At 46.9% G+C, this 25,109-nt stretch overlaps 1 protein-coding gene across 3 annotated transcripts in view; it reads right to left on the reverse strand.

Annotated features, from left to right (window-relative positions):
- SFR2 (Glycosyl hydrolase superfamily protein) overlaps window positions 1-25,109 on the reverse strand; it is a 78,254-nt gene that overhangs the window by 20,105 nt on the left and 33,040 nt on the right. For all 3 annotated transcript variants that reach the window (XM_086482894.1, XM_086482895.1, XM_086482896.1), the window contains exon 6: window positions 13,977-14,198. In XM_086482894.1, the coding sequence (XP_086339020.1) occupies window positions 13,977-14,198 (222 nt within the window). The remainder of the gene's footprint in view (window positions 1-13,976; window positions 14,199-25,109) is intronic.

Below are 25,109 nucleotides of genomic sequence, written 5' to 3' on the forward strand. Positions count from 1 at the left end.
CAAGCCTCCACAGGATCTGGTGCGATCCTTTGCGTAGATGGGGAAGGGGGAGGGTCAGAAAAACCTCCTGGTGGGGAAAATTCTTCTTCCATAGGATCTGGTGCGATCCTTTGCGTAGATGGGGAAGGGGGAGGGTCAGAAAAACCTCCTGGTGGGGAAAATTCTTCTTCGCCTCGCTCATGCTCATCACCTCCAAGCGAAGTATCCATTCCGCTTCGAGTGATGACCATCCACTGAAGTCTTGGGTTCTTGTGCGTTCTTGTGGGTCTTGAGATTCTTGAGTTCACTAGGAACTTGGGTTCTTGGGGGTCTTGGATTCTTAAGTTCACGAGGAACTTGGGTTCTTGAGGGTCTTGAGGTCTTGAGGTTCTTGAGGGTTTTCTTTCACTTGCAATCTGTGTTTGAGAAGGATCTTCTCTTCACCCGAGTTCTGCTCTTTTCCGCGGGCGCACCCCTTGGCGGCCTTGCGCTCACACCAAGGTTGCTTTTTCCTACCTCACGTCGATTGGCCGGCCGCTAAGTGCACGGTCCGCTCTCAGTGAGTGAAAAGAGGCACAAGGGGAGACTAGACAAGCCCTTCTTTCTTGGGTTTCCTGTCACTCTTCAAAAACACGATCAAGAATCGACACGCCCAAGCGAACTTGGGTTCGTGCGACCGCAACAAGCAAAAAAAAAAAATGTGGTTCTTTCCTTGAGTGATACAGAACACTGCCAAAGCTCTGATACCAATGTTAGGTGCAGCGGAATGAATGTTTGAACTTTGCTCAAGATGAGTGCTCTGAACTGTGCTCAAGGTTCCTTTTGTTCTTGCGGAAGGGAGAGCCTTCCGTTCTTAATGAGAGTGCAATGGACACAAGCAAAGTGAATGGACAATGTGCGTGAAAGTGTATGAGACTGAGAGATAGAGAGAGAAGAGAATACGACACCAGAGATGTTGTAAAACCCTCCTCCGATGGCCCCACTCTCTATGGCGAGAGCCCACTCTCTATGGCGAGAGCGGTCTACTTATGATTGCACAAATCTCTACAATGCTTGGCGATGTCGACGACGATGAAGACGCCGACGAGACGGGCTGAAATCTAGAAACTCTAAGAGACTGGAATCTGCAAATCTTTATCTGCTGAATTCCGACAGTATGTCGATGATGATGTCGCTGACGACGATGCAACAATGACGCGCTGAAAACGCAGATGCTGAAATCTGCGTTTTCCGGGCTGAAATTGTAAACCTTGCAGAAACTGACCGTGCGGCGAGGAACTGCTGCGAGAAGGTGAGATCTGCAAGGTTCGCGACTTGATCTACGGTGTCTAAGGGCTGAAAACTGAAAAACTGGTGGTTCTTGATGTTCCGTCGCAGTGAATCTGCAAACGTTGGGGCTGATCTGCAAACCAAAAACGCTAGGCTGAAAATTATTCTGCTGTCTCGCCGGATGTTCTGCAAATGCAAAACGCTAGGCTGATCTGCTGTGTCGTGATGACGCCGAAGCTAATCTGCTGTGCACAAAACGCCAAGGCTGATCTGATGCAAAAACGCTAGGCCTTCTGTTGAGAGAAGACGCCAGAGTTGTCGCGGGGGTTGGTCTTGCTGAGAAGTTGCCTGTTGAGCAAGGTGCTCCTACTGCCTCTTCTGCCAATTAGTGCTAGCCTAGGTTTGCTTATATACAAACTTACTCAATTTTCCCTACCTACTTTCCAACAAAATTCACTTAAAAATAATAAGTGAAAAATGTCAAAAATAGGAAAAATAGGCTAAATGCATTGGAAAATTCCCCTGAAGGATTCTGATGGATTCTGATGGGAATGCTTATGATCATGTTGTGTGCAACCAGAAGATATGCATCTACACTAAGTGACTAGGCATGCACGGTCTAGAAATAGACTCACAAAAGTGTCAGATCACTTCCTATTCTACACTGACTTGACTGAATTGAACCCTGATCATGTTGTAGCTTGTCCACGGACACATAGGGTTGGATGTGTCACGTGACATTATTGGTATGTGTGCATACTATAGACACTTCATAGCAAAATTTTCTCGAATAGCAGGATCATTACATGGCTTAACAAAGAAGAACGTTAAGTATTCATGGACTGCTAAGGAGCAAAAATCTTTTGACAAGCTCAAAGAGAAGCTTACCTCTCAACAAGTCCTCATGCTTCCGGATCTTTCAAAGCCATTTGAGGTCCAATGTGATGCTTGTGGTGATTGCCTTGGAGCAGTCTTGCTTCAAGAAGGGCATGCCATGGCATATGAGAGCCGAAGGCTCAATACGGATGAACAGGTCTATGACGCAAACAAAGCTTTCCGACAAACAAATGAGGTGAGAAATTTTCTTCCGCAATTTAATTTCCACATTGCTCACATTGCTGGTAAGCACAATTCAAGTGGCTGATGCACTTTCACGATGACCAAAAGTTAATGATGTGTCTATAGCAACTCATAATGATCTATCTTCTATGATAGATGAGTATACTACTGACCCCAACTTAAAAGACATAATTTCAGCCCTTGCTTTGGGGAAGAAAGAGAAACCATTCACCTTGCAGGATGGTTATCTTCTCCATGGCAATAGGCTATGTGTTATCCAATCCCTTCGTGAGAAAGTCATGTATGAAACCCATGCTCCTCCCTATGCGGGGCATAGAAGCATTCAACCTACTCTTCGAGGAGTAGAGACGTACTTTTATTGGCCTACCATGAAAGTGGACATACAAGAGTATGTTTCAAAATGTGTGGTGTACCAAAAGACCAAGTATGATAGAGATAAGGAAGAGTATATCCATGGATTTTATCTTTGAATTACCCAAGTCTATCCATGGAAATACGGGAATATGGACAATAGTCGATAGGTTTAGCAAGCAAGCACACTTTATCCCTGTCAAGAAGACTATTAAGGCACACCAAATGGCAACTCTCTTCATATCCCAGATTTTCAAACACCATGGCTTGCCAACATCCATCGTGTCAGATAGAGATCCTAGAATGACCAGTAATTTCTGGAAAGGTCTCTTCGAAACTCTAGGTACAAGATTGAATTTCTCTTCGGCCTATCACCCACAAACAGATGGCCAAAGTGAGATAGCCAATCTTACGATTCTTGATATACTAAAGATCTATGTTAGAGAAGTAGAACAACGCTCACAATGGGAAGAGTACTTACCTATTGTAGAGTATGCGTATAATAATACTATCTATACTTCTACGGGAAAGCACCTTTTGAAATCATAGAGGGAAGACCTAAAAGTCCCTTGCTACTTAAAGCACATGGGAAGATCTTCATTGCTGATGAGTATAGCCGTGACCTGCAAGCATCTTTTCAAAAGATTAAGGAGGCTATATCAATCTCTCAACTAAGGCAAAAAGATGTTGCTGACAAGCACAGGAGGACCTTAACGTTCAAAGAAAATGATTGGGTCTTACTTAAGTTTCCTAAGGCTTGATTGAGGCAAACGACAGGCAAAAATTCTATGGGCCATCAAAAGTATTATACTAAACTAGCAAAAAGTTACTATGGTCCTTTTTAAATTTTGAAGCCAATCAATGAGGTGGCTTATCAACTCAAGTTGCCTAACCATTGGCTCATACACAATGCTTTTCATGTGAGCCTACTTAAGCCCTACAAAGGGGGGCCTCCAAATAAACCAATTATTGAAGACCGAAGACCAAGAAGAGGTGCTATAACCCGAAGCTATCCTTCGGCATGAAGATAGATACTACGACATGGTAAGATTATCCGACGGTATCTCATTAAGTTCAAAAATTATCCTTTTGAAGATGCTAGATGGATGCAAGGAATCCAGCTTAAGGATAGTATGAACCTTGTCAACCACCGCTTACAATGTTACATTAGAGTAAGCAAATATACATGTTTCTTTTAAATGATCAATGTTTTTGTCTTATAAGACTAATTCTCTCTTTATTGTGCAAAAATTTAAGTAGTATACATACTCCGAATCATGTTTGTGATGACGACGTCTCTCAAACACCATGTAGAATATATCACTCTACTAAGGGTTGAAATGGACTAAAGAGAAGACATGCTTGCGGCAGCTATGTCTCTCAAGCACCGAATGGATTAGTCATCCATCTTGGAATGATGTCGTAAGGTAAAAAGGGATCCTCTACCCGCTAAGACAATTTGACTAATGACTACAGCTTTATCTCTTTTACCTCATAGTCGAGGACAACTGATTTCAAGAGAGAGGTAATGACATAAATCTAATATCTAACCAACCCGAATGATTTTCTCATATTAAATCGATCATTTAATGTGAGATATAAACGGGAACAAGGGTTAGAATATAGACCTGTGCTTACGGATCTATCTCAATACGCGACCAATGATAAAGGGGTCCAAATGAGAGATGGTCAAAGAGCAATGCTGCCTAATGGAGCTTAAAGACCGTAGGGTTAGCTTCATTAAGGACCTCCAAAAGTTAGTGTTCAAAAGTCCTTTCACCTTAAGCAAGCTAGGGCTGACCTTGAGGTAGGAATCCTACCCAAGCATGAGGTGCTTGTTGGCTTGCTTAAGTTTTAGTGGGAACTTTACCCAAAAGCTTGAGGTGTTTCTCACATGCTTAAATGATTAAAGTTCTTGAAGTATTCAATTCATAGATAACTCTCAAGAGACATGAACGTGCCATGCTTGAATGAATAAGTCCTTGAAGTATTCCATTCAACCAAATGACTTAATAAGCATAAAAGACACATGTTCAAATGATCCTCCACAAGTGGCCCTCATGATGTGTTTGAATGCTATTGGATAGGTTTTAAAGGGGTCCAATGAGAATTTAGATACATATAAATATATAATTAAGTTTTTTTTTTCAAAGAGGAAAAAGAGGAAACATGTCCAAAGGAAATAATAAAATAGTAAGAGAGAGAGAGAGAGAGAGAGAGAGAGAGAGAGAGAAATGAAATGAAATGAAATGTTATATTAACGTCTTCAAAAGGCCAAAGTGACCTATGAGACTAGAAAGTTACAATGCGGTGTATCTGATACAAAGTCAGATTAACAAAATAAATTAAACTAGGATAACACAATATAAATACTGCGGAATCCTAAACTAAGCTGATAGATGTGAAAGGTGAAAGGCGCGAAATGTGTGAACTAAGCAGTACAATGTGTAGACAATATGGGAGGGAAGTAGAGAATCCACCTTCATAGTGATCCATCTTCATCTACACTCTAAACGACGAAAAAGTATGGCTCGTATCCTTTGCTGTAGCCTCCTTTGAAACTATGTAGCTCCTCTTCTCCATCGGGGTCGTCTAGATCTCTCTAGCTCCAATGCTCGGTCTATGAGAATGCCAGTAGTGCGAGCAGACCTCTCCACTATTGGCTGCTCCTCTGTCTGTTCTTCTGGGTGTACAATATCTAGTGTAAAGAAATCTGTGATCTATCTCTGGGGTGGTCTCTCTTCAGCTCTCCTCAGTAAAGTTTCTCTATGCCTGTGTAACTCAAGTAGATATAGCCCATGACATCTCTAAGCCTCATAACTCATGACCCTAGATAGAGGCCCATAACCTTCTCTGAATAGACAATGAAAACGACCTCGTATCCCATAGTACATTGTGCAGTGACATATGTAATGTACCTCTGTCTCTGGCTCTAGATGGGATAAGCGGCATATCCTGCTATCTGTTGGTGTCCCTCTGAATCTGTCAATCTCAATCTCGAGCTGATGTGAGGACGTGCGTATCTGGCCAATGGCACAAAGCAAACCATGAGAAAGATGTGTGTCCATATAGCTAGGTCGAATCACAAACCCATCCTCCATGAAGTGGAGAAGATGGTCTCTATAGAAAGCCATCTTTGTGTCCAACTCCTGTATCAGCTCTATCCAGGTCCTCCTTGTGTCCAGCTGGATCAGATCCTGACAAATGCGTCTATTAATCTCTACCCACGTCAGAGACCTCAAGGGTACCTGTAGAGTATTAAAAAGGAGGCAATCTGTCCATGGTGAAGCCATGTGTCTGAAACCGTGATGCCATTTGTGCATACCAGCATGATGTATCTCCATTAAGAGCTAATTGTCTGGAGGACTCTAGAGCCACCATGGCATATCTGTCTCTGGTAGTATCCCACAGACTGTGTATAAAGGAGACTGATCTGGTAAGCGCCTCAATCTCCGGGGGGGGGGGGGGGGGGGGGGGGCAGCTAATTCCGCTCGAATGATATCATGCGGTACAGAAGCCTTGGCTCTAATCAGCCGAGAGATCATAGATGCCAGGGGCTTCTCCATACGCCTCCAACCATCCTGGCCTACAGAAGGTCCCCAAACCTGCGGCCCATATAACATAGTAGAGGCAACCACAGTATCAAAGAGCCATAACTTTGTCCTAGGTTCCTGGAACTCAACTTGCGAACACATCCTCTCCATTCCTCCCAGAGCCGCACCAGCTCTAGTTAGTCTAGTCTCTGCTGCTCTTCTCAAAGAAAATCTCGGCCAAGTAAAGATTACCCCCAAGTAAGTGTATGCATCTGTATACTCCACAATCTCTTGACCATATTTGAAAGTAGGTACTCATCTCCTGACCCATTGCGGTGTGGTGTTAAACACCATAACCTTGGCTTTACCTAGGTTTACACACAATCCACTATCCTCTGCAAAACTGGGTAGTGCATCCAAATGTCGTTGCATACCTTCTGGTGAGTCAGATATCAGCACAATATCATCAGCATATAGCAACAATGGGATCTACGTCCCTGCCAGCTGGGCACCCCTGTCACCCTCTCTGTCAATGTAATCAGACACCTCATCAACATACATACCAAATAAAGTAGGAGACAATGGGCAGCCCTGTTTCACTCCAACAGTAGAGTGAACTAAATCAGATACCCCTTTCGGAGTGCGTACATGTCCCATCAATCACTAATTAGTACAAAGCCATAATCCCCCAAATCACCTCTATGTGCACCCCCATCTCCTGTAGTCTGCGCATCAATCGAGCTCTTGATACCATGTCAAATGCTTTGCGAAAATCCACAAAGCTACAATAGATCCGTCTCCCATGTGCTCTGCCCTCCTCAATGATGGCCCTGAGTGTCAGAATATGATCAAGAGTGGAGAAACCCCTCCTGAAGCCGGCCTGACGCTTTGCTCGTACACCCTCGTCCTCTGCCCAATTACTCAAGTGTTGCTCCAGGATAGATGCATACAACCGTGCCAATGTGTGTCCAACCATAATAGTGCGGTAGTTCCCAGGCTCTGTAGGGTCACCAGCCTTGAGGATGGGCACAATATTAGACAACCTCCAAGTCTCGTGTAACCCCTCACACATGGCACGATTGAACAACACTACGAGAACCTCCCATCAGCATATCCCTGGCATGTATAAAGTGCTCCGCTACTAGACCGTCATGATCATATGCCTTCCCGGTCCTCATCCTGTCGATGGCCCTTTGTACCATCTCAGATGTAAAGAAAGTGCTCGCCTGGACAAGGCTTGGAAGGGTCTGGAAGGGGTTCTTGTCCAGGAACCGTATGTAATGATGTTGCATATTGGCCCCACACATCAGGTGAAGTAATCACTGGGGGTGGGAGTGCTCATGGAAGAGTCGCCATGCCTCTCCTGAGTCCCTACTCAAGAACATCTGATATAAGTCTCGATCCATCTGAGCTAGGTAAGCTCGCTTCTTCCGTCGCACAAGGCGTCGGAAAGCAATCCGAGACTGTCTGTAAGTGATGACTCCTAAAAGAACATCCCTCTGAAGTTGGGCTCTCATCTCTCTGCACTCCTCATCATACCAACTATTCTGGGACATGCTCCCAGAATGCCGTCTCTTGCCCGCGGCTGAGTGTGTGGGTATGCCACTAATGCAGCCCCATGCAGTGTCTCAGTCAATAGAGTGGTGCACTCCTCCACTGAGAGGCCTGTACCATTTGTGCCAGTTGTGCCTTCCAATAGACGGTCCCAGATCTCCTCTGTATAAACGAAATCAGTCTCTGATGTAAATGTATAGCGGCTATGTGTCCTACCTCCTGATGTCTGGCTTGTACTATACTGAAATTTAACGGACAGTGTCAAGAGAGCATAATCTACTGCTATGTCCACTAGCCTGGCTCCCACTATGAAATTTTGGATGCAGGGGACAAAGCTCGGTTGTTTCATAACATAATCCATTGTACTAGCCCCATGTCTGTGTGGAAAGCATGTGAAACCGGCTGCTCCATGATATCGTTGTAAACCATTAAGTATGGCTAATCCATGTGTAGTCATCATTTCTATGAGGTATCTTCCATACTCCATCTGCTCTCTGTCATCTGAGCATATGTCAAGTCCCAACTCACCCACATCCAGCTCTCTAAGCATCTCATCTAAAGTGTCGTAGAAGACAGTCTGCGAGTTGCCCATTCGGGCATTGAAGTCCCCTAAGGAGAATGATATCACCAGCCCTAGAAAACTCCCATATGTCATCATCTAGTATAGAGAAAGGTGACTGCCCTCTGGATACAGCATACACTGATGTACTGGGAGGAAAGTAACAAATGGCAATATATAGGAATCGACCTGTGTCAGCTCTCAGTCTCACCCACATATATCTAGCACGACCATCTCTTCATACAATATACAGTAATGGTTGTAATTCCTCTCTGAATAGCACTGCTACTCCTCCTGAACCTCTGCTCCCATGCTTAGATCTCGCATTTGTCCTGTGAGCTGTCTCCCATCTGTATCCTACCACATGTGGCATCACCTGTCCAGGGGCCTGATGAGTCTCTGAGATGAATACAATATCCTTGTCTTTGAAATTGTCCTCAAATGCACCCACGTCCAACCTCATAGACCCATTACAATTCCAGGTAGCCATCTTCAGTGTGGTTCCATAGGTTTTGCACCGTCATGCAATGCGCCGCTCTAAAATCACCACCCGTCCATCTCTGTAGAAGGCTATCTTTCCCTTCTCCCTTGTAGCTGTAATCTCTGGCATTACCTCTCTCATATGTGCGAGCTGTGAGAGAGTCAGGTCATCACCGAGGAAAATACCTGTCTTTTTGAGACTAGGCCTCTTCCTCAAGAATTCCTTCTTCTCTTCCAACGAGGGGAAGCGTAGTATGAGAGCTCTCCCCTTTGAAAACTAGGGAAAGCGTAGTATGAGAGCTCTCCCTTTTGAAGACTCCCCCGTGCCATCACTTTTCTTACCTACCCTCCATGCCTTTGTGTGCAAAGGCTTCTCCATCCCCATCATGGATGTAAGGCGTGTGACCTCTTTCTCCACATTGTTTATGTCCTTGAGCCCGGTCACTCTCACATGCAGTGTTCGCATCCGCCTTCTTTGTTCCTCTTCGAGGGTCATGTTGATAAGCGTCGGTGTACAAGGAGTTTCTTCACCTTTCCCTTTCTTGGCGACCTAAATCCATTTTTCGGCCTCGTCCGCCTTTTTCTGTGTCCTTGTTATCATCTCCTCCCATGAAGATGTCTTTGCCAAAACTCGGTTTCTCTTCCTCTGTGATCATCCTTACCTGTTCCTTGATTTCCTTGATTTCATCTATTACCGAGGGCTGAAATTCACCTTCCTCTAGTCCACTGCTTACTCTATCAGCAAGCTCCTGTTTAAGGGCTGAGACTTCTTTTTTGAGTGTCTGTATCTCGGCGTTTGGGTTCTCTTGTTTGAGGGCTGAGACTTCTTCTTTGAGTGTCTGTATTTCTGCGTTAAGGCTCTCTTTCTCCTTCTTCCATTGTGTGTCTTCATTAAAGACCATCTGAAAGAGGTTGGCCTTCTCCTTCCACCATCCTTTCATCTCTGTTTCCCACTCCTTCATTTTCCACTCCATCTGCGCCATCCGCTTGTTCGTCAGCATGAAGGTTGCCTTTACTCGTGACTTGCAAACAGGTGAGACATTGACGGGTTCCGTGTCCTGTGCAGGGGAGATTGCTTCCATGATTTATCGTTCAAGAGACCTCGAAGACAACTCGACGCTCTGGACAACCTGATGCGGGTACCTTCACATCCACAGCCCACTGCGGGCGCACAACCAATATTCACCCAAAAGTCGAGAGGGTCAGCCCCTTGTATTATACTACGGTCATTTGCACCTGTAGATGGAATCTAAAAGCTCGCGGCAACACCTCACCTCTGCCAGAGCCCCACTCGCTCCCTGTGTAGCTGACCCGTTGCCCCCTTCTGTACTCGCGAAGAGGACCTGCACCACAGCCCAGTACGGGCGCCACTGACAACCAGGAACAGCCCCTTGCTGCTCCTCTGTCTAACAGTAAGCAGTAACGCCCGAAGCCCCCCTTGTGCAAGGAGACCACAGGCAGCAATGCTCCCTGATGATCGTGCGATAACCAGCCCCGCAAGCGGCCTGTCTCTGCTGGAGCTTGGAACCCAAAATCAGCCCCCACTGTGGGACGTGCCTGCTGTCCCCGCACCTGCAACCTGTAACCTGAGGGCGCTGCCCTAAGGTCTGGAGCCCCGAAACCTGTAATGATAAGGGTCCTATCTGCTACCCCCTGACCTGCTCTTGAGTGATAGCGTATTTGCTCACTGCCCCCACAGTCGGGTAGGCTCGTGGATGAAGGCGACCCCTCAGGGTGCTCTGAGGCGCCACCCACGCGCGCACGCGCGCGCACACACACACACAGAGACTCACCTGCACATTACTGCTCACCCTATGCGCGCTGCTGCACAGAGAGAGAGAGAGAGAGAGAGAGAGAGAGAGAGAGAGAGAGAGAGAGAGAGAGAGAGAGGTGGACCAAGCATGAGAGGGGGGGTATACTCTCCAAGACACACACACACATTCATTGTGTGCAAAATGCAAGAGCTCCCATCTCCTTCTCCAAGTTTGTTGAGAAGTGGAGAGCCTACACCAACACTCTTGGCTATGGAATGCAAATCCAACCAAGAGCCATGCTTCAATGCTTAAGCTTGACATCTTCTTCATCTTCATTACAATGCTATTATGCTATGCTAAGCAAGAAGAGTGATGATAAGTGAGGAACTATTTCTTTCTCCTATGGAATGTTTCTTCTTCCTCTTCCCTATCCTCATTCCCCGCTATCTCTCTCCACCTTCGAAGGTGTTTGAGGCCTTGGGACTGACGCTTGGAATAGTTAATGCTTTTTGCAATGTTTATGTTAAGCTCGTGATGCATGAAGCTTTCCATCTTCATAGCATCTCCAAGGTCACAAGGAACACAAAGATTGTATTGTAACAAAGTCTCTCTTGATGGGAGAATCTATAATACAAACGCCTTTTGGAGGGGGGACCGGCTCCAAGTAAATCCGGTCCTCATCTATTGTCATGTTCTCTAATACTCTCTCTCTTGCAAAAGTATTGTTCATGCCAAGTTCATTACGGGCTATGTTTATGTTGCTACCATCAATTAAGTTCACCCTCCATATTCTCAAAGTAATCTCACAAAAATGTTCACTCTAATTCTCTTAATTCCGCTATTCTCAAAGTTCATAGGCCATTTCCATTACAAAAGGCTTCCCCACCCCCATCATGGATGTGAGACTTGTGACCTCTTTCTCCACATTGTTTATGTCCTTGAGGCCGGTCACTCTCACATGTAGAGGCCGCATCTGCGTTCTTTGTTCCTCTTCGAGGGTTATGTTGATAAGCGTCGGTGTACAAGGAGCTTCCTTACCTTTCCCTTTCTTAGCGACCTCAATCCATTTTTCGGCCTCGTCCACCTTCTTCTGTGTCTTTGTTATCATATCCGCCCATGAAGACGTCTTCACCACACTCAGTTTCTCTTCCTCTTTGATCATCCTTACCTGTTCCTTGATTACCTTGATTTCCTCTATCACAAAGGGCTGAAATTCACCTTCCTCTAGTCCAATGCTTGCTCTGTCAACAAGCTCCCGTTAGAGGGCTGAGACTTCTTCTATGAGTGTCTGTGAGTTTGCCTTAAGTGCTAATATCTCTGCGTTTAAGTTCTCTTTCTCCTTCTTCCATTGTGCGCCTTCGTCGAAGGCCATCTGAGGGAGGAATCTTCATAACCATCACTAAAACACTTACACCCCATGCCTTTATAGCATGTGCAATTGAATTTCCTACAGGCACCTTAATTCCTGACAATCCAAACAATGCCTAATATGAATATAAGACACTTAAATTCTGCATTCAAGCCACAAGTCAACTTTCCTGGAAACCTTTTCTTTGGGAAAACGATCCTTCCACTAGTAAGAGAATTTTCTCATGAACTACGGCTCCGGGCTCTTACCTTGAAGAGGCAACAGTAAAAATTACAACAGTGAGTGAATTATGGTGCATGAAATACACCACTATAGTCTATAGCAGGGAGCAAGTGAAGGGAAGAGCTAAGCAAGCGGCCTGTACAGCCAATATACAACTACTCTGCTAGACTGCTACTTCAACTGGCCCATACTGCCAGCATATAGCTCTGCTACTGCAAGTGAGTTTGATCAAAGCTGGCCTCCAAGCAGAATGACCTCCCACCATTAGGTTTGCCCTCTCTTCCAAGAAGTCCTCCCTCTATAGCCCATGCACAACAAGGTCCAGACGTGCTGGCTACAATGACCTCCGGCACTCAAGGAATTGTGGAAGGACACTATTGTAATTCTCTTTTCCTCTCCTAGGTCCTAGATCCCTAAACTGCAATCTTCACACTCATAAATGAGGGCAGGACCTGATGTGATGCACCAAGCCCATTCTCCCCACATATCTAGGCCCAGAGCATCTTCTAGAACTCTCAATCATATCTGCTGCACTACATGTAATGATGCCAAGTACTTGACATTTGGATCACATGATGATGATGTGATTTTCAGGTCTCAAAGGTATTTAGCATTTTGTAGACATAAATAAACATTTCATCTCATTTCATTTCTCTCAATTCTATTTCAAAGACTAGTCGCCAGGCATTACCAAAAGTTCCTCCTACAGTCCCTCTATGTCCAAGCAACCAGAAAAGTTCAAACACTGGTGGCATACTACCTGGGGGGTTCTAATTATTGTGTGTGTGTGTGTGTGTGTGTGTGTGTGTGTGTGTGTGTAACCACCCCTCTATGGTCGCATGCTGTCTCACAGTCATATCCAGAAGTCCCAGAAGAACCCCTACAATCAGCCCTAGCCACGCTAGTGCTCTGCCTGAGTAAAAGTCAACAGTGCTCTATGCATACCAACCCTCCTGCCTCTTCTGCCCTACACAAAGCAAAGAATATTTAATGTGTCTGCCAGAGCAAAAGAATCCTGTCAGAAGCACTCTCCTTAGTCGGCTTGAATCTGTGCTTCTCGTCTCCTCTTCCAAACCCAGAGGAGACATCTGCTACTGCCAGTAGCACTCTTGTCAGGATCAACCCTTCAGCACCTATCAAAACTACCAACGACTCAGATGCACATGTGCAAATACCAAGCACAAGGTAAACTCCTGGGGTTCAATCTGCCAAGCCTGTAATCATTCAGAAAGGGTTTTTCAGTCCACAATTTCTAGGAATTCCACAGCTCCCTTAAGTAGAAGTCTAGAAGATCCTTCGATGAATCTTTTGGCTGCTTCGGTTACAGCGCTGAGAAGGGCTCTTTGCACTTTCCACTTCAAAGGAGGGACCAAGATGTACCTCCATGGCCACTGGAGCAGAATTACACCAGTCACATGACCCTGTGAAGAGTTGCAGACAGCCAGTCCCTCAATCCGATACTCACATTCTTGAAGGAATCACAGACCACCCTGCAGGGCCAAACCACCACTGGTGGCCATTTACCACAGGAAGCGGAAACCCCACAGTGTGTGTGTGCCTGTTGTCCGTATCAAGACAATGCAAGATCCTTTCCACACATATGTGAAAGTGCATATGTGCCTGTTTGATTGTTTATTCTGCTGTGTCCATCACTTTTCTCAAGGACATATACATACACTATGTCTATGTTCTAGACTCTAGCATAGATAGCTAGCCCTTCTAATTCCAATACCCACATTCAACAAGTTTTCAAAAAAAAATATCAGCAGCAAAAAACTAAGGGAGTCACCAAACAACATGCGAATCAAAACCAGGGTCAGTTTTACCAGAAGTCATGGATGATGTCATAGGCCTTCAGATGCGCTTCACCCATCAGATGCATTGCTTTGTTGAATCCTCCTTGTGGCAATACAGAAGTAACTGTTTCAAGTAAATCAGGGTTACCACCTGGCCATGCTCCAGCACAATAGGTCAACATTGCAAAAACATGAGGTTCATTAAAAGTGACCCAAAAGTCTACAAGGCTTGAGAACTTTTCCACCACTATCCTGCACAAAGGAACACAGAAGAATAACCAAACTATCATTGATCTGGCAATATACCAAAGTAGCTCAAATTAAAAATAAAAGTGACATAGCAACCCCTGCCCCACCCAAAATAAGATAAAATCTACAAAATTGCCGATCAATACAGAGCACTGCCCCTCCAAATCTCAAAAATAATCAAACAAAAAAATCTGAATTGATTTTTTAATTTCAATTTCTCAGGTCTTCTAATAAATGCTTTTCTTTAAAATCCAGGTGGTGGAAAATACCCTCATACTGTGTCATGAATACAGCATAAAGCTACATAAAGCAACAACAAGAAGCCTTTTCAGACTCCGGCTGCATGAAAAACATGTGGTATAGCTACCGAGGAGGAGGATGTACGTGGAGGGGGGCATCTATAGGCAGGACCTAGCACCTGTAGACCTGTGTAATCCAGGAACCTCTATCTGCCTCTTTCATCCATGCATCTTTCTCTCTGTTTCCCTCCTAGCTTTCTTTGTCTGTGATCTCTGTTTACTTGTAGACTCCTATGGAGTCTCCTCTCTCTCCTAGAAATATATCTATTGTCTGTGCTATGGACATTCCACATACTGTGTACATCCAGTTGCCGTATGTCCAGCTCCACCACAAACATGGAGGCAAAGAGCAGCAAAAGGCTGCGAGGAGCGAAGGACAAGGAACAAGGTGGGCGGCAAAGGGAGGCGTGGTGAGCACAGAGGGTACTGGTTTTGAGATGGCACAGAAATCCTTTGCCTCTCTCTCTCTCTCTCTCTGCCCCCCCCCCCCCCCCCCCCCCCCCCCCCCCCCTCCTCGTGCTGCTCCCGCCCTCGCCTCCCCCTCGTGCTGCCCCCCTGCTCCCGCTCCCGCTCCCACTGCTCCCTGCAACCCCAACCCTAAGCGCTCCAACCCCCCCGCCGGCCCGAGCGTAGAGAGAGAGTGGGGAGGGATTTTAGGTGTAGAGAGAGAGAGAGAAAGAAAGAAAGAAAGAAAGATTTTTAACGTCTATGTCAGGCCGAAATCGGCCTATGAGACAAATCAAATGTACATTGTGTGTATGTCATCCGTCTATCGGAAAGACAAATGAAACAAAATTGATACAAAACTGAGGTGAATGTAGGTAGTGGAGTATCTGAGGAGGGATGGAGCTCTATCTCTAGGGGTATATGCATGTCTGTATGCTCAAGGTAGTACAATCATGAGAATGCATCAAGCTATCTAGCTCCATCCTGTACTAATGGGGGGGTGTAAGATGTGGTACATGGGTGGGTGTGGTGCCAAGGCTACCCGGATGAAAGCTGTCGGGTCAGCTCTCATCTGAGCCACTCGCTCCTCAGTGGCACGGCGCTCCCGGGCTCGGATCTCCTCGATCGGTCGGTGGTGGGAGCTCGCGCCCCTGTAGCCTGTGACTCGTGGTCGTCGTCTAGCTCGGTTCACCTCCGCCTGTGGGAGTGTCACTCCCCTCTGAGTGTCTGGTGAGGGGGGGGCGGAAATCCTCTGAAAGAAGTCTGTGAGCTGCGACTGTCTCCCCTCTGTCTGTGTAGCTGTGTGTGGCTGTAGTAGTGTGTCCCGATGGCTCTGTATCTCTAGTAAGAAACGTCCGAGCTGTCTCTGATCTCGAGATTCCATGATCTCTCGGAGAGTGGGCTGTCCTCTAAATAGGGCCTCATACCTGCCTCTGATCTCAGTGTATGCTCTGCATCTACATACAAAGTGCTCCTCACTCTCCACCTCCTCTGTGCAGGCTCTGCAGATTCGCTCCCCCCTGGGAACACCAATATGTCTCCCGATCTCAATCTCTAACCTGTGTGAAGCCACTCTCAGCTGACCAATCGCCACCCGTGAGCTATGTGGCATATATGTGTCCATGTAGCGTGGTCTCTGTATGAACCCCCCAGACAATATGGTGAGAAACTGGTCTCTGTAATCTGACATCCTCGTCCCCAAGCTAGGTGCCTCCCAGACTCTCCTAGTGTATAGCTGCCACAAATCCTGTCTCAATACTAAGTTCCTCTCACTGCGAGAGAGGTGAACATATGGTGAGTGGGGGTCGTACTGGAATGGTGGTAGGCTCTCCATGTCAAGACCGTGTCCCTCAAACCATGCTCTGACCTGTGAGTACCATGCTCTCTCATGCCCACTCTCTGATAGCTGTATAGCTGCCTCAAATGCTCTACGGGTAAGTCTGTCAGGAGGTAGCTCTCTCATCCTCTGGATGAAGCAAACTGTCTGGAATAGTGCCTCTACAACCATAGGTGGTGTGGCGAGCTCGGCTCTAATAATGTCGTGTGGCACTGTCTTCTTGCTGCGGAGCAAGCGTGAGATCATATATACCTGTGGTCTCTCAAGTTGTGTCCACTGGTCAGCTGTCAATCCTGGTGCCCATACTGCCGCCGAGTACATCAAGGCCGGGGTGACTAAGGTGTCGAAAAGCCACCCCTTCGTGCGGGGCTCCTGAAAGTGTGCCTGGTGGCATCTCCGCTCTAGCATGGCCAGAGCTGCATATCCTCGGGTGAGCCTGTCAACAGCAGCCTGCTTCATAGTGAAGGGTCCTGGTAGGCTGGTGAATGTGATGCCAAGGTAGACATAGGAGGTGACTACATCAACCTGTCCTCCTGCTGCTGTGAAGGTGGCGGCGCTCCTCACTGCACTGGATGTGTGAAAGATCATAACCTTGGTTTTGCCAAGGTTCACAGTCAACCCCCTGTGTGTGCTGAATTCGTCCAAGGCCTCAAGATGGCGTTGCAGGCCCTCGGGTGACTCTGAAATCAACACAATATCATCAGCATATAACATGATGTGGACCGGAGTACCTGCCAAGTCGCTCCCCTCTCCCCCTGCTCGCAGTATGTAGTCGGAGATCTCGTCGATGTATAGCCCAAAGAGTGTCGGGGAGAGTGGGCATCCTTGCTTAACACCAATGGTGCTAGCAATGGTCTCTGAAAAACCGCCTGGGCAACGAACCCGACCCGTCACCCTCTCATATAGAGCATATATGGCCCAAATCATCTCTGTTGGTACCCCAATGCTGTGAAGGCGCTGGAAGAGTCTCTCGCGTGGGACTGTGTCAAAGGCCTTGCGGAAGTCCACAAAGCAGCAGTAAAGCCTCTTCTTCCGCGCCTTTGCCCCATCAATGAGGCAGCGCAGAACGAAGATGTGGTCAATGGTGGAGAAAGCTCGTCTGAAACCTGCTTGGCCTGGAGCTCGTAAACCCTCGATCTCTGCGTAGCAGCTGAGCTGTGCCTCAAGTACTGCTCCATATAGCTTGGCCATCGTGTGGCCAATCATGATAGTCCTGTAGTTCCCTGGGTCCAGGGTGTCGCCAGATTTGTGGATAGGCACTATGGTGTGCTGTGTCCACTCCTCTGGAAAGCCCTCCCCTATAGCCCGGTTGAAGACATGTGCAATCAACGGGGCTATAGTGGAGGCCGCATAAATGATGTGCTCACTCTGTAATCCAGTATGGTCAGCTGATCATCTGTGCTGCATGCGGCGTATGGCCCTCTCTACCATCTCTACTGTAAAGAAGGAGGAGCACGTGGGGCGAGGCTCGTGTGGTTGTGGAATAGGAGGCTGCCCTGGCACTTCATAAAGTCGCTCTGCATAATCATGCCATATCTGTGGATCATCAATAGCTGTAGTCGGACGTGGCTCGCGCAGGGTGCGCCATGCCGTCGCGCTATCCATGCTCATGAATAGGCGGTATAGCTCAAGCTCCTGTGCCTCTTCGAATGCTCGCCGCTTTTGGCGTGTCAGCGTCTTCATATGCCGTCTGGCCTCTCTCTCTGTGATCTCTCCTAAGGCTCGCCGTGCATGGAGGCGTCGGTATAGCTCTCTGTACTCATCATCATACCAGCGGTTCTGAGGCATAGCCCCGGGGGGGGGAGTGCGTCCTGTGTGAGTGGTGTGTGGAAAAGAGCTAATAGCTGAAGTGTGGAGAACGGAAGAGATATGTGATGTGAGAACTGAGAGTGGTGTGGATGGGTGGAGGAGACATAGGCCATGTTCAACCTTGGCCGAGTAAATAGAGGCTAACTCATGTGTGAAATGGATGGTGGTGTGTGGAGTGCGTGTTGTGGAGCTGTGTGTGATGGTATCTCCGGTGATGGAGAAAGAGAGGTATGTGTGGTCGGCTCCGATGGGTATGGGTGGAATGGTGAAGGATGTGATAAGGTGTGTAGCCTCCCTGGGTCCCAGAATATAGTCGACTGTACTCCCCCCTCCTTCTGCAACTCCATGTGGCATACAAGTCAGGCCCCCTGAGGTGGGCCACTGGACCATCCCGTTATAAATAACGAGACGGTGCTGGGAGCCAAGTCGAAGTAGATGTCGTCCGTAAGCTGTGACTGGAGCTCTGTCTGCTGTGTCTCTCATAGTAGCCTCCTCATCTAGAGTGTGTAGTGTCTCTGGGTCCTCATGGTCATATGTCTCACACTGCTCACTGCGTGTACGAGCATTGAAGTCTCCCATAAGGAAGACTTCACCCAGTGTGGAGTACTCCATAATCTCCTCCGTGAGGCATGCGTACGGTGACTCCTGCTCAATAGGGGCGAATCTGGAGCCTGTGGGAGCAAAATAGCAAAGGGCAATGTAGACGATCCTGTCTCGTGAGAGCTCGAGGCGAATCCACATGTAGCGGGCCTGTGGGTCCCGGGCAACAATCTGTAGTCTGCTGTGAAGCCCCTGTCTAAAGAGTATGGCCACTCCTCCTGAGCCGCGAGTGGTGTGCTGGCGCATACATCCTCGATGTAGAGACTCCCACTGGAATCCATGTATCCGTGGTAACCCTCTCTCCGGGCTCTCGTGTGTCTCTGTAAGTAGAATGATGTCTCGACCTCTCATCACCTCCTCAAGTCTCTCTGGGTGTGTCCATAGGTCTCCATTGCAATTCCAAACCGTGACATGAATCTCCTCGTGTGTCCCACAGGCCGCGAGTCCCTATGCGATGGTCTTGCCATCAATGATAACCCTACCATCCCGATATACTACCTTCTTCCCTTCTTTGCGGGCTTGGTGGACTCGAGGCATGCACGCGCGACGGTGATCTTGTTGCATCTTTGTGAGGTCATCATCAAGATAAATCGGGGGGCCGTCTATCCCTCTCAAGATGACCCTCTTTTGGAGGAAGGAAGTTCGAGACTCCTCGGAGGCGAATTGGAGGATGAGAGCTCTTTTCTTTGGATCTTTGCCGGCTCTCCAAACTTTGGAGAAAGGGATCTCTTCTTCCTTGTATCCCACTTTCTTGCATAAAGCTTTCCCATCGCTTTCGGGTGTAGACCCTTCTTCTTCTTTGATGCCGGTCACTCGCACATTGAGACGGCGAGCTTGTCGCATCTTCTCCTCTTCGATGGTTGTGTGTACGATGAGTACCTCATCTTTTTGGGCTTCCTCTCTTGCTACCTTCTTAATGTTCTTTTTGACCACTTCGACCCATCCTTCTTTGGTGGCCTCTAATTTGTCCTCAATGCTTGCGGTGAGGGCTTTGGTGATCTCCTCCTTGAGGGCTTCCTTAGCCTCCCCTTTAATCTCTCCTTCCTCGGGGGTGAGGGATGTGAGGGAAGCATGAAGGAGATCGATTTGTGCCTTCATCTCTTCTTGCTCTTTCCTCCATCTCTCCCTCTCCTTCTCGTTCTCCCGTTCCCTTCTCTCCTTCTCCTCTTTGAGATTTTGGATTTCCGCTCTCATGTCCTCCTTCTCTTCGTTCCATAGCTTGATGAAGTTGGCTTTCTCCTCCTTCCATATTTCTCTCTCCATCCGCCATTCTTTCATGTCCTTCTCCAATTGTGCAAGCCTCTTATTCGTGAGCATGAAGGACGTTGTCTTCTTTGTCGGTGTCGGCGTCTTGATGATGGGGGAAGACATGGTTGGCTTCGTAGCTACCCTCTCTTCATATTGTGAAGAAGAGGGGAAGAGAACACTCAGCTTGTGTGTATGCAGGGGGCAGCGGGCAGGGGATGGGGATGGGGTGTGTGTTTTCAATGGATGGGCTGGTCGTCTTGACGTGCAGGGAGCAGCGCAGCGCGTAGGAGGGAGCAGCACACAGGGGTGGGGCAGCGCGCAGGTGAGGCAGCGCGCAGGAGAGAGAGAGAGAGAGAGAGAGAGAGAGAGAGAGAGAGAGAGAGAGAGAGAGGGTAGGAAAAAAAAGGCGTAGAGAGAGAAAGAGGGTTTTTTTGTTGGGGGGGGGGGGGGGGGGGCATAGAGAGAGAATCTACGAGCGTAGAGAGAAAAAGAGGGTAGAGGAGAGGGGAAAAAAAAACAAAAAAACAGCTTTGTCCTCTTCTTCACTTTTCTATCTCTCCCCCTTTCCTTTTGCGCCCTCCAATCATGAGAAAACAAAATGGCAAGGATGACCCTATGGAGGATGCCATTCAAAAATGCAAAGAAGAAATGAGTGAGTCCATCAGCAAGATCAATCGCCGCCTCCTAGGTACTATTAATGCACTCGAGGAGCGCGTGGCGGCACAGGAAAGCACGATACATACACTTGAGCATCGTGTGAAGGCCCAAGATGAGAAAATTGCACTACTCAAGAAAGAGCTTACAGAGGTGCGATCGCAGAACGTCCTCGAAGAGGGAGAGCTTCAACCCTCAGTAATTGAAGAGCTTAACACGATTAAAGCCCCCACCCCCACACCAACCATCATTAAATTGACACTAGAAGAGGAGCAAAGGAGATGTGTGCGGGCCTTACATGCAAGGATATATGGCCTCAGAGACCCAAGATAATGTGGATGAAGAGGTGAAAGAACTCATGACTCTGGTGGGGGTTAACGAGTAGACGCATACGAGGGCCTGGAGAGTGGGCAATAAGAAAAGTGGGAGCAACGAAGAAACCTCGAAAGAAAGGGCACTCATCCTCCGTTTCCCTTCCATGGAAGCAAAGGACTTCTTGAAGAAGAGACCTACTCTAAAGAAGACTGGCATCTTTCTTGGAGATGACCTCACCCTCTCGCAGATTGCTCATATGCAAGAAGTAATGCCGGAAATTAGAACGGCAAGGGAGAAAGGGAAGATTGCTTTTTACAGGGATGGAAGGGTGGTGATATTGGAGCGACGCTCCGCATGACGGTGCGAGACCTATGGAACCACACTAAAGATGGCAACCTAGAATTGTAATGGGTCACTCCGCCTTGATGTAGGTGCCTTTGAGGATAGTTTCACAGGGAAAGAGATCATGTTCTACTCTGAGACGCATCAAGCCCCTGGGCAATCTATCCACAGGTGAGCGGATATAGATGGGAGACAGCCTGCAGACAGGAGACCAAATCGGAGCATCGAGGACGGAGTTCAAGGGGAGTGGCAGTTCTATTCAGAGAGGAGTTGCAGCCATTGATATGTATAGTACGCAAGGATGAACAGGCTAGGTACATGTGGGTGAGGCTCAGGGCAGAGACGGGCAGATACCTCTACATTGCTATTTGTTATTTTCCTCCTAGTACGTCAGTATATGCATCATCTAGAGGACAGTCCCCCTTCGCTATTTTGGATAATGACATATGGGAATTTTCTAAGGATAGTGACATTATCATACTAGGGGACTTCAATGCTAGGAATGCCCATCACCAGACAATATTTTATGATACTTCCGAGGAGATGCTTAGGGAGCTGGATATTACAGAGATGGGCCTATCTAGACTATCACAAGATGAGGAGTACACTGAGTATCTTCCATACTTGATAGATATGGGAACTGCACATAGATTGGCCATTTTAAATGGCCTACAAAGTGTTACCATATACGTGTGGTAGTGATGTGTGTGAACACACTAGGACCGCCGGGGTATTTTTTCCCTCTTTAGGAGGTTTTTTCCCCCGAGCATTGTATATACGCCTATCACTATAGGGCTATCTATCTTTCCATTGCACACTAAATAACACTCTCTCTATTGTGTGCCTTGAGCTTCCTTCGTCTTCTCCAAGCTGTGAGCGTTTCTATGCAACCCTAATTCCAACAATTGAATATCAGAGCAGGTTGTGTCCTCCCTGACTCAGTCGCGCCAGCGGCTCCAGCACACGCCTGCTCACCTTCTCCGCCTGCTCACCTTCTCCGATTTTTGTGAGCTTTGGCAAGCGTCCGCAAGTCGACAAAATTTCGGGCTCATTTCGGCCTCTGTTTCCACTACAGGCAGTACTGCACAGGCTATTTCGCCATTTTGTGCAGAATTTCTGTCAGTGCCGTTTTCTGCGTAATAGGAGCCTTGCAACCTTCTATGGTTTGTGCTATATAGCACGTGTTGTTCCCGCTTTGTTACTCCTCTTTTCGGGCCGTTTTCACATCAGGTGCAACATTTACCATGGCTGACAACAGCACAGATATGTTCAAGATGTTTGCTGCTGAGGACAGGTTGGATGGGGACAATTACCCTATGTGGGCTTAAATGATGCAACATGTTCTTCTGTCAAAGGGCGTCTGGAATATTGTGCAAGGCATTGATGTACATCCTGGTTCTTGTGTCAAAGGGCGTCTGGAATATTGTGCAGGGCATTGATGTACGTCCTGGCTGACAACAACACAGATGTGTTCAAGATGTTTGCTGCTGAGGACAGGTTGGATGGGGACAATTACCCCATGTGGGCTTACATGATGCAACATGTTCTTGTGTCAAAGGGCGTCTGGAATATTGTGCAGGGCATTGATGTACGTCCTGGTTCTGAGAATGCAGGCGATGTTGCAAGTCTTGCTACAAGAATTACTGCTATTAGAGTTGTTTAGCCTACGGCAGAACAACCGCGTTGGGATGTAAAGGATGCACAGGCTCATGCATTGATTGCATGTCTGTAAAGCGCACCATAGTTCCTCACATTCGTAAAGCAAAATCTGCAAAACAGGCTTGGGATACTCTAGCAACCCTTAATGCAAGCCGCAATGAGGCTAAAATTGCTATGCTGCGTAAAGAGCTGGAATCGAAGATTATGCATGAGGAAGATGATATGGACACTTTCCTTGCTCGTGTCAAGGATATCAATGAGCAACTTATTTCTGCAGGTGAAATCATTTCAGACAGTTCCCTTGTGCAGACAATTCTTGATGCTTTACCAGATTCATATCAGACTTTTGCTAGTACTTGGAGACTAATGATCCAAGGAAATCCTGAAGTTGCCAAGTTTGATGCATTATGCACATTGCTGTTGCAAGAGTCACTTTCCAAAAAAACAGGACTAGGCAGCGTGCAGTTGAACAGGCTTTTATTGCTTCTCAAAGAAAGGGTGGTAGCAACAATTCAACCACTTCTTATGGTTCTGCTGCGAGTGGCAAAACTTTTGTTCCTAATGCTTCTGCTGGCAGCAATTCGTCTGGAAATTCTGGTGATAAGCGCAAAAAGAAGATGCGTTGCCATTATTGTAGAGCTAATGATCATTTGATCAAGCAGTGTCCTAAGTTGAAGGCCAAAGAGGCTAAGAAGAAAGAGGGTGGTTCCACTGCAAATGCTGGTTCCACTACAAATGCAGCCACTGTTGAGTCTTTTGTAAAAGGTGACTGTGATGTTGATTTTGATGCAGAATGGGCTTTTAGTGTAGAGTGCACTTACAATCCTGCTGTCCATGATGCATGCTTGTCAGTTGTTGCAGATTCATGTGTGGTATTTCGACAACGATGCTACAAAGCACATTACCTCACATTCAGGGGGTTGGAAAGATTGTGCTTACTGCTGCAAATGGCAGCTCTTTCACACTTGTTGATGCACTTTATATACCTGGGATCAAGAAGAATCTTTTGTCTTTATCCGCACTTGCTACACTTGGACTTGTAGTCAAATTTGTGGATGACAGACGTACAGTTCATGATCTCAGCTTTGGTCATGAAATTGTTGCATCTGGCCTTTTGTGCCGTGGGCTGTATAAGCTCACTTTGTATGACAAGTGTGGACAAAATTTTGCAAATGCAGTTGCAGATTCAAGAGCTATTTCAGATGCAAAACTTTGGTATGCACGTTTTGGGCATCTGAATTTTGCCAGTTTGCTGCGTTTGCAGAAATTTGATATGGTTGCTTCTTCGCCTCTTGGAGCACCTATCAAACATGTTTGTGAAGGCTGTATTTTGGGTAAAATGCAGCGTTCCAAGTTTCCAAAGGATGGTTCAATTAGGGCCACATGCAGGTTGCAGCTTGTGCATAGGGATGTTTGTGGGCCTATGCAAACTCCGTCCTTGGGCAATTACCTGTACTTCGTGACTTTCATTGATGATTACTCTAGGCATGCATGGGTATTTCCGCTTAAAGCAAAGTCCGAAGTTTTTATGTACTTCAAACAATTTCTGGCTATGGCTAAAAATGTATCGAAATGTACTATGGGCACCCTCCGTTCCGATCGGGGGGGGGGGGGGGGGACTATATGTCTCATGAATTTAATGCATTTCTGGCTAGTCATGGGATAAAACACCAATGTACAGTGCCGTATACGCCTCAGCAAAATGGTGTTGCTGAGAAGAAAAACCGGTCTCTTACGGAAATAGCAAGATGTATGGTCAAGAGTCAAGCTTTACCACATTAGTTTTGGCTCTAGGTTGTCATGTCTGCCACTTATGTACTCAACAGGTGTCCTACGAAAGCATTGTAGTCTATGACTCCATATGAAGCATGGCATGATAGAAAGCCTTCTATTGAGCACATGCGTGTTTTTGGCTATTTGGCTTATGGTTTAGTGCCACAAGCGCAACGCAAAAAATTGGATGATAAGGCTGTCAAATGTATTTTTGTTGGTTATAGTGCTAAACGCAAAGGTTACAGGTTGTATAATCCACAAACAAAGCGTATTCTGGTTTCACGGGATGTTGTGTTTGTAAAAGATTTTGTTCAGCCCTTGCTATCATGTACTAGAGACAATCATGTAAGCTCACAGGACATTTATGACACTTTGTTGCCTCTTTTTAGTGGTGGAAGTACGAATGTAAATTCCAATGAGCCAAATGTACAA

The sequence above is a fragment of the Adiantum capillus-veneris genome, chromosome 15 (assembly GCF_014529385.1).
Source record: "Adiantum capillus-veneris isolate H3 chromosome 15, ASM1452938v2, whole genome shotgun sequence".
Taxonomy (NCBI): Eukaryota; Viridiplantae; Streptophyta; class Polypodiopsida; order Polypodiales; family Pteridaceae; genus Adiantum; species Adiantum capillus-veneris.